The sequence below is a fragment of the Orbicella faveolata genome, unplaced genomic scaffold (assembly GCF_042242905.1).
Source record: "Orbicella faveolata isolate gen_17 unplaced genomic scaffold, um_ofav_v1 contig_2, whole genome shotgun sequence".
Classification (NCBI taxonomy): Eukaryota; Metazoa; Cnidaria; class Anthozoa; order Scleractinia; family Merulinidae; genus Orbicella; species Orbicella faveolata.
In genome coordinates this window covers 28,428,173-28,444,282 of record NW_028301547.1, presented here as the reverse complement: position 1 = coordinate 28,444,282, position 16,110 = coordinate 28,428,173, and the positions used below count along the sequence as shown (strand labels likewise).

The window sequence follows — 16,110 nt, the reverse complement described above, 5'->3', positions numbered from 1 at the left end:
TTTTTTTTTCAAAGAACAATGAAGCAAGACTTGAGAGGAGAACTTCAGTTTTACTGTTTAAGGTAAAAACCACCCTCGTGCACTAAGAATGTTGAGTCAAGGAAAGTGACGATTGTGAATTTGTAAATTTGACCAAGACTAGTTTTATTACTGCACTGAATTTTGATACTTCGTCAGTCTGTTGTACTTATTGTTTATGCAAATTTGGAAGACAAAATTGACAAACGACAAAGTTGTACCATCTGATGTTTTCTCATCACTGAGTTATTCAAACCCTTTTGATCCACTCTTGCGTCGTTCATGATCAAACTTGTGTAGCATATGCTTCATCGATAACAGCTCCTTTGAAAGCACACAAAAATGGCAGATCCATTTGATGAGTCATCAAAAGAAACCGAGAGATCAATTTCTGAGGTCCACGAGTTATATTCATTGTACATAATCAACGTCGTTTTGAACACCTTTTTATCGTATACCACCATCATGTTGAATATTATAACGATCCACGCTATAAGGAAATCTTCATCATTGCCGAATCCGTTAAAAATACTTCTCCTGAGCCTTGCTGTTTCTGACCTTGGTGTTGGTTTACTGGTTCAACCTTTGTACATCGCATTGATGGTCAGGAGGATACAAGACTACGACCGCAACGTGAACCTCTACCAGGCATTTACCTACTCCGTAACTTTATTTTCTTTCGCGTCGCTCTTTGGTGTTATGGCTCTAAGCGTCGACAGATTCTTGTCTATTCATCTTCATCTCAGATATCAGGAACTGGTGACTCACAAGCGTGTTGTTGCTGTAGTAATCTCAATATGGGTGTTGAGTGCATTTTTTTCGTTCATCGCCTTGTCCATCCCGACAATTGTTTCCTACATGACTTTTTCCATTATTGATTTTGCTTGTCTTCTAACTACAACAGTGCTTAATTTCAAGATTTTCATGGCCGTACGACGTCTAACAAATCAAATACAGGTTTTTCAACTGCAAGAACCACACCACAGAGCAATAAATGGCGAAATGACAAATGCTGCGAGCCTTAAAAAAACTGCAGTCGGTACTTGCTACGTGTATTTTGTGTTTTTGGTTTGCTACTTGCCACAGATCTGCAGTTATGGTGTCCTAGTGTTCTCTGCTTCAAGGACTGTGAGACAAGTTTTACTAATTTGCACTCTAACCATGGTATTTCTAAATTCGTCTTTGAATCCTGTGATTTACTGTCTGAAAATGAGGCAGTTTCGTCGTGCAGTCATAACCTTGCTGCGAAATATATTTGCCAATATCATGGGTAACAAATTACTCCTTAATTTTGGCGCGAATTTGCAGCGTTAATTTATAATTTCACCTGAGAAATAACAAAAATGCCTTTGCAACGTTTGGCGCGAAATTTCTCAATACAATGAAAAAGGACAAAAACCCACGATTGTGACCGTAATTTGAAACTCCTGATATTAAAAGCCTCTTACGTCTGTTTTACGTTTGATGATTTGGATTTTCGAGCGGTAAAAAATGAAGAAATTGAAAACGTTTAAAACCAATAGCGAGGTGAAATGTTTATTGTAAAAAGAAATAATCAACCTGACATCATCATTTGAAATGCGTAAGCTGAAAGTCTCGTTCATAATTAATAAGTAAAGTACGAATTTTTCCATTTTCTTTAAGTTTTTTTCAGAGATAGTTCCCAAACATCTTGAAGGAAACGGCAGTGTTGCACGATTTTCTTCAACATTTATTTGGTAATGGAGAAATACTGAACCAGGAACGTGACCTATCGAAACTTAAAGAAAACATTTTCTCCAAAGAAACATACCAATTAGTTTGTAAATTAAACTAGCTTTGACAAAAGTCAGGAAAGATAATTGTCGTGGAACAAAACAGATGTTTTTTTTTTTTTTACAGGAACAAAACATTGCTTAATACTGCTTACATCTGTAACAAGTTCAGTCTAAAGAAACCTCACAAAACCTCAACAAAACAGATGTTAGGTTTAAGCATGCGAATTAACAGGAGCCCCCGATGGCTCCTGGAATTAATAATTTGAAAGGTTGAATAAAGAAAAAGTATTTTAACGCCTGACAGCAAGGGTTCCCATTGAAGTATTCTTTTCAATCTCGGTGAATAGCGGCAGCATATCTACCTCGATTTCAAACAATAATTGTTAGTTACATCGATTTTGTAAGCTTAAGCTGTGGTTACGAGAAAAGGTGACTTTATTATTAAATGTCACAGTAAAGAGTCTCCTAATAATATGGCCGCTAATCTTTAAATACGTTTCGTGCCGTACGACAGTTTTGTAGTTTTGCAAATGTTAGCCTTGATCGCGGATGCATTTTATCGCATACCTCTGACTGATGCTATGCTATGCATTTAACTCTATGGAAAATTCAGATCGCATACGGTTAATATTTGGGCGAGTATAAATCGAATAAAAGAAAAAAAATGGTTTGCGCCCTTGGAAGCACCAGTGGGAGACGCCAGAGTTTTTTTTTTTTCACAACGGTTTACATGCTCAAACTCTTAATGAACGGATCGCGTGATCTGCTTCGCGTGACACTCAAATGTAAGACATTCAAATGCAGTCACGAAAGCAGACTGATCACGCAACTACATGCCTTGTATGCCATTGATATATATTTTTAAAAGAATTTAGTGAGGGAGAGGTGGATGGTTTTAAAGTGTTCATATGAGTAGAAATATTGCAGTTTGATTAATAATAATGATCCCGCAAATCAAGGTGTCCTGAGAGCTCCTGAGAGTAACTTTTCTCACACGCGGACGATGATATGCGAGCGTTCGATACCAGTCTTTTCTCGGAATTCCTTCTGACGAACCACTGCCTCTTACGTCTGAACTAGTTGGCAACATAATTTGTTTGCAGCGTAATGGCCGAAGTTAAAGAAAAATTAGAGCACTTGGCTACACTTGACTTTGAGAGTAAAGAGGCATGGGAGCAGGATTGGACAACTGACAACCCAGAATTTCACAGCGATGAGGTGAACGCCATGTTGATCAAACAATATGGTGAATTCACGCGTGGACGAAAGAATCTTAGAATTCTGGTGCCGCTTTGCGGAAAATCTCTGGACATGAACTGGTTCGCTGATCAAGGACACGCTGTTGTAGGTGTGGAATTGATTGGAAAGGCAATCGAAGCTTTCTTTCACGAGAACAAGCTAACACATCACGTGAAATCCATTCCGCTCTCATCCGAGATTGAAGGGACAGTTTTCAAAGCGAATGAAAAAGATATTACGCTTCTCGAGGGTAGTATTTTCGATGTCACAGCTGAGGTCGTTGGTGGCCAGTTCGATTGCATCTGGGATCGTGGATCTATGACTGCAATTAAAATGATGAAAGAAGGTCGACTCAAGCAGTACACGGAGATCATGCTTGACTGCCTTAAGCCAGACGGTCGTTATCTTCTCGAGGTTTTCGCGCCCGAATCTCCCGAGGGCTTGCCAGAGTCATTTAAATTCGTTTCGGAGAAGGATGTGCACGAGTTATTTGGCGAAAGATGCGCAGTTCAGTACCTTGGTAAAGAGAAAATGTCAGATGAATCACCAGGGTCAGAGGAACACAGACCCGAGAAGTCTGAAGACCGTGCGAGGGATGGAGGCGAGGATACAGAAGGAGTAGTCATGGTTATGAATTATTACCTCATGGACTTCAAGTAATTCAATCAATTAGAGTGCCTTATGTATAAGTAGCTAGAAATCCAAGTGTAGCAATGCTAAGCTCAGTTTTTACTTCGATGCGTTGCCTTAAGTCGGCATAAATGCCGAGGCGTAGGTTGGAATAATTACCATGCATACAACAAGATTTGCATTTCTGCCATGCTGTGAATAATGTTACAACGTAAGACATGTAAATGTGTTTCCCACTTTCTTATTTCATGGGCTTGTCGCATGACCGAACTGATTGCCAACCGTTACATGAAAGATCTATCCTTGTCCTAGAAGAGGGAGTGTATAACAGCTCTTTAATTCTTACCCTTAATTATTAGATCGAATTAGACCACACTTTCACTTTTGTTTGCTTTTCTTTCAATGCCACGGAAGCCTCCAATGAGACGCTCTTTGGGATCGTCACGCAATCCAAAGAGAGTTGTGGCACTAGTTTTGTCGGTTTGATATTTGCATAATAAAGAACTAATAAATAAGCTTTATCACGTGTTGCATCGTAGGTGTTTGACCTCACTGTATGAACATTTTTTTTTCCTACAACGCAGCAACTTGCCGGGAATAAAATTTTGTATGGGAGTTTAGCCACTAGAAATACGAAAAATAAGATAAAAATGGCTCGCCTTGTTTATCATTTTAGGCTTGTTTGTAAGATTATTCACATCATTTTACCGTGATCAAAACGAGATTTAGGCTCCATGTTCTGTAAAGTGTTGACCTACCACGTCCACGAAACCTTTTTTTTTTTAGCTTCTGTAGTTCATAAATGAGACACGCTCGCACAGTAACCTTTGGGTACCTGACCTGAACTGTCCTATATAGACTGTAAGGATATAAAGATGATGCTGTTGTGATCGCTTCTGCTTGATTGCTAACCCACGCAGACATTGGTCATGAGCTCGTCACGCAATCTTTCCTCGAGAGGAAAGATTGTATGACGAGCCATTTGGACGTCGACGCCACTTGATAGCAGGAATTTCACGTTGTCGTTATTAGGAGGTTGGGTAATTTTCTGCGGCGTAATATGTTTTCTCAACTTTAGGTTGTGCCTGATTATTTTTTGGTGGGCAATGGCTTGTGCAATAATATTTTTGAAAAAGTTAAACGCAGGACGTGTATCAGGTTGAAAGCTCTTCCTCGGCTGTTTTTTCCTCCGTGGCTCCCATTGCACAATTATTTTTCAGCAGTGTTTGCTATGCAGAATCTTTTTTGGGGGGAAATTGCTCAACCCCCCTCCCTCCCCCCTCAAAAAAATTATGGTCCGCCCCTTATAAAACACGAGTGTTAAGCGACGTTTAGGCACTGCGCTAATTAGAATGGATTTAGAACGGCGATTTTTTAATTCACAGCTAGACTGCTAGCAGTTTTTCTTTTGCTCGAAATTCCGTGGGGAAGAACGAAAAGAACGCCAAACAAGTGAGCGGTCGGGAGCGCGCGAGCGTGACACGCGAAGCCGCAAGCCGCGCTACTCGTGGCACGCGTGTCACGCTCCCACGCTATCCGTTAAAATCTATCCAGCTCCTCTAAAACATCTTTGTTTTACGTTCACTAGTAAACTGTCTTACAATCACACGTAAGAATTCTTTATCAACGAACCATATTTATTTCAAAACATTTCAATGTACTAAACACCTGAAGAGCAAGTTCCTTCAGCGAGAGGATCAATTTTCTTATATATGGCATCCTTTTGCCTCGTCAGTCTGACACTGCTTTCATATAGCACCAGGCATGCCGATTAGCATCGGACAACAGTCTCAGCCTTGCCCTCGGCTTCTTAAGAAATGCAATTTCTTGAAAAAATGTACTTTGGAATATACACTTCCACCCCATCCCTTAGTTGATGACCTTCTTTTTTTATTATCATCTGTGTGTTGGACATTGTACTGATATTTTGACGAGTAATAAGATGTTGATCATCGTGGGGAATATAAGTAACTTCTTTCAGGAGTATTCAATTTGATATGCTTCCTAAAATTCCGCATCGACTCTTAAGTAATTATAAACCGTGAAAAGGTCCACTGCAACCAGTTAAAATGGCTGACAAAGCACAAATGATGAGAGGTAACAGCAAAGTTTGGTCAGTGTCGGTTTTCATGTATCAGCTGAGATAGATAATATAGTTTTATAATCCAAGAACACTGCTTAGAAGCCAATTATTTTGGACCAGCTTGTCATTTCTGAATCGTAAATTATATGAAAATCAAGCATCGGGTTCATAGTCTAGGAAAGTATTCATGGCCTGATCTGTCGTGTTTCCTCGCAAATCAGCACCTGCTCCAGTATAATCGTGTTGATAACCCAACTTTGGAATCTTGAATTACTTCAGTTTCCCTGAATCCTGTCACATGATTGCCACGTGACACGTTGGTGTCCAGTCATGTGTTCTGACGTAACAGGTGGCGTGGCTAGCTCCAGGTATCGGATGAGCTGCTGTCACTGGAGTCGTCACTGGACCCATCTCCTGTGGTGTCATCCTCGTTTTCGTCATTCAAACCAATCGAGATGGGAAAATGGCTCACGAACTGGATGCCTGTGGTGCTGCAAAACACGAGGACTCGTCAAATAACGCACGAACACATCACATGTAAAAGCTTACATACCATGAAAAGGTTGGGCTGATAATCGCTTGCTAAGGCTAATCAAGTTGAAAGTTCTTTAACGGCTGAACTAGAAATTGGGAATGGGAAATCGCAGGAAGTGCGGTTCTTAATGTTATTCTTTCCACTCTTCCAGTATACTTTGGACTTCCTCGATGTAAAATAAGATATTGGCACGAAAAGATACATTTGATGTCGATGTAGCCCTGGTTCAGTAGTTTTATTCCTGACTAGCAACAAGTAACAACAACAACAACAACAACCTACAAATATGAAGAGAAATACCAGTTACCGTTCAGACGTGGCTGCTTTGGACTTCTCCTGTTGATCGTGATTAAAATGAACCAAGAGTCATTATGTGTTCAAAGAGGGTACAAGTGTGCGTCTTTTTCCAGATGGGAAGAGAGTAACACCAACTAACAACAAGTACTGTTGAAAGCTAGAATCAATAAGCATATGGCAGATGTAACCTACAAAGACACAGCGTTTAACACCGTGTGACCAAATGACGCACCTTTTTCGACTCGTCCTGTTGGGGCTTGGGCGTGGAGGCGGCTTTGATAAGAGCCTCTGAGGCCTTGTTTGGCTGTCCAATAGCAAGACCGATAAGACCAACCTTGTGAACAGCCTGCAGCAAACGGAAAGAGAAGTTACGAGCTTGTTAACAGTCCTCTTTATGGCCTTAAGCAAGGTTGTCACGCAACGTCTCGTAACAACCTTCCTCTACAATGCTCAAGTTAACTGGAATCACTGTTTGAGGAACAGTTCCTATTTAAGATAAGAAACCTGATCCAAGAGATAATTTCCGGTTGATGAAGACAAATGAGTTGGATCTCAGTAAACTATAGATTACTTCCTACCTGCGAGAAACATCGCTTTAAGCTCTCGGTTGTCGTAAAACCAACAACAAGGTCTTCTGCCATGCCCCAGTCCTACACAGACAAATGATAATGCGAATATGACAGGACGTTAGGCCTAACAATAGCAGTAACCAGCGGTAGAGATACAATGCAGTCACATACCTTGAAGAATGGTCAGACCAACCAGGGTATTCGAGCAATTCGCCGTTACATGATCAGGAAGTCATAACGTGTCAGGCAGGTCAAGTCAATAAGAATGGAGGAGTCCCCACCCCCACCACTCCCCCTCCCCCCCCCCCCCCCAAATATTTTGGAACACACATGAAGTTGTTATTTTATGGCTAGCTGGTAGGATGAACCGAATCCTACGCTGTGATTGGCCACCCGATCCGGCAAGATGGCGCTACCTTGCAAACTCGGGATAACCCGCGGCGTCCTGCAGTAAAACAGTGCTCTTTTCTATATAATAAATCCTTTATTGACCAAGTTTGTTGGGTTAGGATGGCTGGATATTGGCCTCGCTCTTTTTTTGCTAGTTTATGGACCTGCAACTCCGTCTCGATCTATAAACACGCAAAAGAAAACTTAACCAATATCAAGCCGTCTTGACCTCACGCTTGTCAATAACCCATATATACTGACCTGTGCAAGGTTTTCCACAACTAAGAAGAGTTCCGTAAGGCCTCTGAGGACAGGAGGAACTAACGTAGGAGCTGAACCAGAGCCTGTTGACAAAACGACCAAATGAATTAACAATAGTGACACCTCAACTAAGAAAATACTTATTACTATACAAGACCAGACGACTGGAAAACTGAAGAAGATTCCAGCAGCTCAAAAACCCAGGACAGTCCGAAACTGTTATAAAACTACTGGCGGTTGTTTCCGCCTTCTTGAGACTTCTCGGCTCAGTGTCTATGGTTTTTATTCAAACGTTATTGATGGCAAGTTTGTAGCTTTCTCACCTCCTTCCTTTTCAAGCATCCTGGTGTAAAGTGACCAAAGAGGCTTCAACAGACTGAGATCTGGTCTGTCACTGGTCTCCATTGGAGATGAACGCGACCCATCTCTATCCACAGCTTGTCTGTATCCAAATAAAAATAAAAATAGTGTCAAATATATTTAGCCCTTTTGTGGTATTTGAAGACTCTTACAATACTAAACAAATATTGCAAATAGAACATAAACTGTTACGGATTTCAACTGGCAGGAGGCTGACGAGATGACTATTTACAGAACGCGGTCGAAGCGTTCAACTTGGGACTACCGAGAACAAATCCAGATAGCGGTAGAGTAGAGATTTGAAATAGGGACCTCCAGAGTTCAAATCCAGCGCCTTAAACCACTACTGTATTGAAAACATAACATTACTCAAGATCTTTAGCACTGTTGGCCACGCATTTTACAAACTTTTCTATAAGGTCAGTCTTACTCCAAACCTTCCATTTCTTATGCAACAGTATCCAATGACTGAGAAAATACTGGAGAAACATGAAACCACTTAGTCTAACGATGCAAACGAGGAAAATACTGTAGTAATTATCCTCACTGAAGACCCATCCTTCATTTATATTTATTTCAGTTTTATGAACTACATCCTAATATAACCTACCCTGATACGACTAGCAGAAGTCTTAGCAACAAGCCGGTTGCCATGAGCCGCTGCTGACCAGTTTGACAGCAGGCTACTGATACCAGCCAGACCCATAACTTCTTAAGAGGCAAGGACCTGGAAACGAAATCAACAAATCAACCAAACACGTTGGTAAGTTTAAATCTGGTTACATTCTGCTTCTACAAATGAGAAAGTAATGTTCTGAAATCGTGTGCCGTTTTACGAATTCCTCTTTGAAATACGCCAATTTTCGCGGGCAGAAGTGCGATCGCAGAGTATAGAAACAACAACATTTTTTTTCAACAAAAACAGTAGTATTTTGCCATTGCGTAGACATTCACTTGCTGCTAATGTTGACTACTGCAGTCTTATATTGTTATTTTATTATTTCTGGATCATTTATTACAAGAGTTTTGGCCCACGTTTCCGTCAGGCTCCTTAAATCCTTTTTTTCTGGGGGGATTGGGGGGAGGGGGGGGGGGGGGGTCAACTTGAGCTTGCTACATCCAAAAATACCTGGCGACTTTGTTATCCAAGGAAAGCATGGCATTCAGTACTGTAAAACCAGTCTTGAATCTGTGAAATTCAATAAACAGTCACGCAATCAGTGGTCTTGGTCGTTGTCACTTAGTAGAAAAGATTTCATTACTAGTCCTTAGTACAGTCACGTTACCTGCCAAGTTGACCTCCAGTGACTACAAATTTCCAGCCCCAATCGTTTGTACTGCTGTCTGATTTGAAGATGTAGTACAAAGTGTCACCTGAAACGAAAAGAAAAAAGCGGTTTGCTCTCAATATAATGTTTTAAATAATGTCTCAGAGATGATAAACTAAAAGCTGCTTGTTCTTTTGTTCAAAAGAAAGAAAGAAAAAAACACAGCTTTGAGGCTGTCCAATTAATGCCGCTTGACTGACCTGGTATTTCCACATCAATCCATCGGCCAGTTGGACCAGAGAACACGTGTTTGTTTTGATCGTAATCTGGTGAAGACGCAATTTGAAGTTCGTCGCATCCTTCTTCAGTTGCACATCTGTAGCGAAAGAACGTGAGCCTGACAGTTCTAAGCAGCACAACGTAGCTAACATAATAATAATAAATTAATATTTTAAGAGGATGCCTCTAAATCACGTAGAGGTGGTTTTCAGGAGGGTCGTATAAAATATAAAAGTCTAAAATATACATTAAATGTCTAAAATACAGAAGTAATAACAGCTGAAAACGTGAGACTAACACTAAGGTTTAAAACTAGAACTAGGATTAAAAATACTACTACAAACTAAGGTTAAAAATGGTGAAGCAAACACTGTTTCAGTTTGTGTTTAAAAATCCTTTTTGGCATAAGTTTCTTTAGCTGGTGATACAAACACGCTAAGAGTCATGTATGATAGACTAAGAATTTCTTGAAGTCGACCTCACTATCAGTGAGAAGAATAAAAAAAATATTTTGGAATGAGGTTGTCGATAAGACTTTGTATGCATACTGTAGATAGAGAAGTAAAAACAAAACAAAACAAAACAAAAAAAAAAGAATCATCATCCACATTGTCCGTAAAAGCATCAGCATAACCCACAAAGTCACGGAGAAAAGTATGTTTTGGATTTATTATTCGATAAAACATCACATTAAATGTAACAGCAATCTGTCCAGTAGCATACCTGGGATCAAATTTAACAAACAGTGTTGCCGCTCCAGGAATATGCACTTTCCCCTGTAAAATGACCGGTACAGTTTGTTAGAAGTGCTCTGTTATAAGTATTTTAATCGATAAATAGAAACCATGTACCGTGTTTCTGTCGAGCTATAGAAACGCGAGTGGGAGAACGAGAAATTCTGTGTGAACACGAACCGACAGGCGAGTGTCTCCACAGCTTTCTCGAGTTCTCCCAAACTTTCACGAGTGTTCGGAATACAGAGAAAATGTTTTCTATTTCCTTTAGAAAATATCGCGACGAGGAAACAACTAGTTTACTTTGAACATCAAAAGGTAAATTCTCTTTGTTCGCGCCATCAACAGCTTGTGCTAGTTCCGTGTTTCTAGTTACAATTAGCACGCGCATTTTCTTTGGGCTATTTTCTGAAAACGTATAACTACTGTCTGTACTATACAACACATTCTCCGTGTTTCATCTCCTCAAACATGTTTTTTAACATGTTTTCTGGAGAGCTAAGCTTACCTTGTCGACAGTATCGTTTGGGTATTTGTGAGCGGACTCTCTGGTCTCTGTTGATAGCGTTACTTCACCCATACAGTGAGCAGCAGCAAGAGAGAGCGGGGGAACCAGTTCAGGGTCTCCATGTCGTACCACTGAACTTACGACCTGAAATAAAAATGAAAAGCAGCCGCAAATACTCAATACCGCACGTCACAGACAGGTGATTTATGACGTTACTGGCATTGACAAGGTCATATAGACATACCGTGAATAATTAATTTGTCTTGACCAAATATGCAAGAGTAATGCAATTCGAGACAGTTATGCACACCTATCGACGAATGAGTTATTTTATAAAGAGGAGTATTGTGAGGGGGGCGTTAACAAATGAACATTTTAAGTTGAAACTGAATCACATGGAAGCGGTTTAGTGCATAAACAAACAAGTTAGAAATTTGAAGAATCAGTTAATGACGGTTAGCAATTTTGCGTTGTTGTCAGTTTACTCCAAAGCATAGAGCATAAATGTTAGAGTAAGGTCGCCAACTAGACGAAAACAATAGGGCGTTTAAGTAACTACGACGAGGACGCCAAGGATAACGTCGATTAAAAATGGCTATATATTTTACCTACGAATCTCGTGATACTCTAAAGTCATTTAGTTTGTTTCTCTTGGCCATATTCTCTAAATCGAATATGGAACACAGAGTGAAATTCGAAATACAAATTTTAAAAATTATCCGTCGTGGTTCACTCTCACACAACGCAGAATGACGAAGTGCGCGAAGTCCAAAAATAGAATGCAAATTATTGAAACCCCGCGAGAGTCAGACAACATAAGCGTGCTCTGAGAGAAATAGAAGGAAAATGAACGCCAAATTTTGGTTTTAAAAATTGTTTTAGGAACATTTGCTTACGCGCTTGAAAAAGCGTCAAATCTTCCACCAGTCCGTTTTTTTTGTCTGAGTTTGTCTGAGTTATGACGTCACTCGCGCGCTTCGTTCAAGTTGCTAGGGAGCTTAAGCAACGAAGACGGAACGCTAAGGGCGACGTCTAGTAAAAAATGAACTTATATCTTATCTTCGAATTTCGCAGATGTCTAGATCTGTTTAGTGGGCCTACTTGTATCAGAACTTGCTCAACCTAAATACGTAACGCCAGCGTTCAATTCCAAATGAAAATACAAAAAATTAGCCACTCTCGTTCACGTTCTCCAAAATACACAGAACATGGTCATTTCACGTTGTTGTTTTGCAGAGGAAGGCGAAGAAATGTACAAAGATTTATGACGCACGTGCACAGCTATTGTTCTGCTCATTAAATCTTCTGTTTGGTGACGTTCTTGTTGCCGTTGCCGTCGTGGTTTGCTCAAGGTCCCTGCTGTTTTGAAGAGGAAAGCTATGAAATGTACCAACAATTATAATGCACGTACACAGCCATTGTTTTGCTCATTAAGCCTTTCGTTCAGCGACGTTCCCTAAAGCAATACTTTACTTGAGTACATGCATTAGCCACCTGTTCAAAACGTTCTTTACTCTCCAGCCTTTGTAATATGTCAAGCAAACCAATTAGCTGTACTTCATCACTGTTATCCAACAGCTCAGAGGTGATCATGTGACCTTCAGGCCAGTTTCCCAACAGCATGGCTATCAAATGGCGCGAGTAGATAACAGACAACGCGAGATTAATCTGAAAAGAGAAAAGCACAACACAAAAAAAGTGAGAAGGCTAAAAAAGGGTAAAGAGTAAAGAACGTAGTAATAAACAGAAAAACAGGAAGACACTTCTAAGGATAAATGTACATGCCATATTGTTCAGAGAAAAGTTAAAAAATTCTTCCACTTTCTGTTATTTGTTATCAGAGTTCACAACTGACGCTCTGTGGCCTCAAACACGTGATATTTGAAAAACAAAATCTCTCTGACTTTGTAGACATCCAAACATGAGAAGAAACAAGTAAGAAAAATCAATCAAAGTTCTTTACTTTAGTAAGATATTCTGTACATCCCAGGTTTTCTTCCTTTTCTAGTTCCTTCTTTAGAAGCTCAGCCGATTTAGTACGGGCTTGCTTCTCGCGAGTCTGAAACAAATTACAGAAGTTCGTTAGCTTTGTCAGCAAAATTGTAGAGAGTGTGAAACCTAGCATTGTGCGGTTTTTGACGACCTGGCGGCCGCTTCTTTGCGTTCTCGAAGTGTCTGTGAAGAGGATTTAGATTCAAGCTCTGAACGACTAATAGATTTATACTAAAGGAATTAGATTATTCGCTCTCGATTTCTAAGCGTGATAGTTCACCAATAAGGAGGATCACGGGCCGAGATAGTGTTCATCTGCGGAGGCACACTATCTGTCCATAAGTGCCCGTTCGAAGGAAAATACCCGGATGGATAGTACTCGTCCGTAAAATTTTCTCTGTAAACAAGCTGTACGCAAGAATAATCTGCATTTAGTGGGTTTTTGTCATTTTTTTTTTTAAATTTTAAATTTGTCTTTCGCGCCTTCCATCTAAAAAAGTTGAAAATCGTTCAATATGATTTTTGAACTGGCGCGCGGAAGAAAATTTACTGATGAAAATAAAGGCAATATAGTATAGTAATGTCTCGGAACGACCGGTCTGTTAGTTGCCCCTTGGAGATTCGATGTTATTAAAACTAACATATTTGCCAGGGAATCGAGGCGTTGTTTTAAGAACATTTCAGTGGGCCAATTATCAGAAACAATCAGAAACAATCTGTTGTTTCGACAGAAATCAAAAGCGAATAATCTAATGGTTAATCGGAGATCACTGATCACATAGCCATGCTAACCTCTTCGATTTCAGCGTCACTAAGTGAAGGGATAAGCTTTTGAGCCACTTCGGTTTCTTCTGGTTTGGCCTGAACTTTCTGAGGTAGTATCTCGTTTGTAGTGTAACGTACGACACCGACATCAACAACAGGACACGTGGGCTTACTAGCGACAACAGGTTCCCTAGAGAGAAACAAAAGCGAAATAAGAAAGGAAAAAATAGAGCAACAACAAACTATCACAAATAAACAGAAAATAGCTATACAAACAGAAGGTAGCAAGTGAATATATGAAAGAGCACAATGTGACCAGCTCAAATTGGCTTGATAGCTCAGTTGGTGGAGCACTGCATTGGTATCGCAGAGGTCATGGGTTCGAATCCCGTTCAAGCCTGAATGTTTTTGGGGCTTTAACTGATTTAAAAACTGCAATGTATAACTGTGATGTATAACTGTGTGTATAAATGCGATGATCAATCATGTCTTCAAACAGAAGACAACTAAATTAAAAGTTGATGAAACAGACACACAACGTGATTGATTTCAACACAGAAGTAAATCACGCAGATGGCTAATGCTTCCTTATGAAACTTTTCAAACGTCGTTGATGTACAAAAGTTATTTTACCACTTCTTCGCTTGTTCTTTTATCTCGTCAGATACTTGAAAAGCCGCTCCGTCAAACCTGAAAAAAATAATCAAGATATAAACATTAACACGAAGCGCCATTGGCAATGGCTATGAATTATCAAATCTAATCCTTTATCATATCAGTAAACAGTGAAATTATGATTTACTTTACAAGTCCAATCCATGAGAGACGCAATAAAATCGCTATAATATAAAAAATAAGAAATACCGACCCTCTCTGTACTTCCACCAGCAGCCGGCTCTGATCGTGTTCAACATTCTCATAAATGGCTCTTAACACTGAACAAGAAACGTTCATTGCTTCGTGGATAGTCTGAATAAAATGAAAAATAGACAACGCACGCTACAATGAAACGTGGTTTAGAAAACAACACGACTTTAGCGAAGACATCGTCCTGATTGCACAGACTAAAAATAGCATTTCCTTGACGAAAAAAAATACAAAATGTCAGATCTAGTAGCGACTTCGAGCGTGAACTTACAGCCCTCCTTTCTACTTGTTTATTAGGACGGATATGTTTTCAACAAATGTTCCTACATCATTAAGGAAAAATATCGTTGCTATCACATTGATCCCAAATGTTTCTTCCAGCCTTCAATGGTATCAAAACAGCCGTGTTAAATTATTTCAATTTCCCCTGACTTTTTTTCAAAATGTCAATTTACCCTGGGTCAAAATAAAATTTGCTGACTTTTCCCTGACCTTGAAGAATTTTTTTTTTCCATGACCATTTCCTGACCAGTGGCAACCCTGATTGAGTGGTCTCCAAAACTCTCAATATATTTTCTAAGAATATAGAGGCTGAAGTTTGCGAAATTATAAGAATAATTTAAGAATAAATCCGAGGCTGAGATTTTGAAAAGAATATAATTTTGTGTTGAAAATTTGTAAATACAATACAGTTACATGTTTTTAACTAAACCGTATAAAATTATTCCTTTCTTTAAACGGCAAAACTAGCCCAAAAGCAACAAAAACAGCACTAGCCGTATGTTCGATGTAGATAACATTTCTGCAAGAAGTTCTGTGAGTCACATCAGGCTTTAATGCCTGCAGGCTGGCTCTAAAATTACTTTAACATCATCCAGACACCAAATACATTCGAAAACAGAAATGTCATACGCTATAATCTAAGAATATTCTCAAGAATATTTTTAGCCTAAAATCGGTAGCAAAATAAGAATATTTAACCTCAGCTGGAAAAACGATATTCTTCTATTAAAAAGGGTGACCAAATAAACCAAAAATGCCGTTGTTCAAACCTCAAAGCATGTTTTAGTGATATCATCAAGCCCTCCGAGTGGATCATGTCCTCCTTCATCTTCTTTCACTATAGCAATGGTCGCCATCGTTGTAGAAGTAACTCCAGATTCCTGTGTAGTCTTCTCTTCTGTTTTGCTCTCCTCTTTGTCAGCAGGTTTAGTAGCAGTCGCCGCAGAAGGTTGCTCGGATTTGTAGAGTTTAAGAGATAACACCTGTTTACATTGAACAAAAAAATAAAAAATAATTGGGTAATATAAAATGGTAATTTCGTTCAGAATCTAGTGTCCTACATACATATCCTTTATTAAAGTGTCTGGTTGTTCTAACGCCAACAGCACTAATTGGGGACTCATAAAATACAGTATTTTGAAAATTAAAAGTTAAAAACTAAAAGATTCTCAACTTACAGCATTTTTCTTAAAACTACCTATTTACAGTATATTTCTTGAACAGTGAGAGCTAAGTTGAACATAATTTGCAATCTCTCCCACATCCCTCTAACACA

The 16,110-nt window shown here is 39.5% G+C and overlaps 3 protein-coding genes across 4 annotated transcripts in view; 2 read left to right on the top strand and 1 right to left on the bottom strand.

The window, feature by feature from the left end:
* The first annotated feature begins 343 nt into the window (after window positions 1–343).
* LOC149112702 (adenosine receptor A3-like) lies at window positions 344–2,076 on the top strand. Its single transcript, XM_089290640.1, has one exon. It carries the CDS (start codon window positions 361–363, stop codon window positions 1,330–1,332), a length of 972 nt encoding a protein of 323 aa, XP_089146766.1. The 5' UTR covers window positions 344–360; the 3' UTR covers window positions 1,333–2,076.
* A 473-nt stretch (window positions 2,077–2,549) lies between these two features.
* On the top strand, window positions 2,550–4,534 carry LOC110053989 (thiopurine S-methyltransferase-like). Its single transcript, XM_020760317.2, has one exon. The coding sequence runs from the start codon at window positions 2,883–2,885 to the stop codon at window positions 3,672–3,674; it is 792 nt and encodes a 263-aa protein (XP_020615976.2). The 5' UTR covers window positions 2,550–2,882; the 3' UTR covers window positions 3,675–4,534.
* A 726-nt stretch (window positions 4,535–5,260) lies between these two features.
* The window catches only part of LOC110053988 (zinc finger ZZ-type and EF-hand domain-containing protein 1-like), a 52,174-nt gene continuing 41,324 nt past the window's right edge, over window positions 5,261–16,110 (bottom strand). For both annotated transcript variants that reach the window (XM_089290638.1, XM_089290639.1), the window contains exons 71-88: window positions 15,605–15,817; window positions 14,554–14,654; window positions 14,319–14,375; window positions 13,713–13,875; window positions 12,892–12,987; window positions 12,423–12,596; window positions 10,929–11,072; window positions 10,410–10,462; window positions 9,668–9,783; window positions 9,426–9,513; window positions 9,269–9,328; window positions 8,750–8,866; window positions 8,103–8,221; window positions 7,780–7,862; window positions 7,138–7,209; window positions 6,792–6,905; window positions 6,570–6,598; window positions 5,261–6,218 (exon numbers count right to left, since the gene is read on the bottom strand). In XM_089290638.1, the coding sequence (XP_089146764.1) occupies window positions 6,086–6,218; window positions 6,570–6,598; window positions 6,792–6,905; window positions 7,138–7,209; window positions 7,780–7,862; window positions 8,103–8,221; window positions 8,750–8,866; window positions 9,269–9,328; window positions 9,426–9,513; window positions 9,668–9,783; window positions 10,410–10,462; window positions 10,929–11,072; window positions 12,423–12,596; window positions 12,892–12,987; window positions 13,713–13,875; window positions 14,319–14,375; window positions 14,554–14,654; window positions 15,605–15,817 (1,932 nt within the window). In that variant the 3' untranslated portion in view covers window positions 5,261–6,085. The remainder of the gene's footprint in view (window positions 6,219–6,569; window positions 6,599–6,791; window positions 6,906–7,137; window positions 7,210–7,779; window positions 7,863–8,102; window positions 8,222–8,749; window positions 8,867–9,268; window positions 9,329–9,425; window positions 9,514–9,667; window positions 9,784–10,409; window positions 10,463–10,928; window positions 11,073–12,422; window positions 12,597–12,891; window positions 12,988–13,712; window positions 13,876–14,318; window positions 14,376–14,553; window positions 14,655–15,604; window positions 15,818–16,110) is intronic.

Excerpts from the sequence above, each read along its gene's own strand:
- LOC149112702 (XM_089290640.1), top strand. The coding sequence starts at position 361 with ATGGCAGATCCATTTGATGAGTCATCAAAAGAAACCGAGAGATCAATT.
- LOC110053989 (XM_020760317.2), top strand. The coding sequence starts at position 2,883 with ATGGCCGAAGTTAAAGAAAAATTAGAGCACTTGGCTACACTTGACTTT.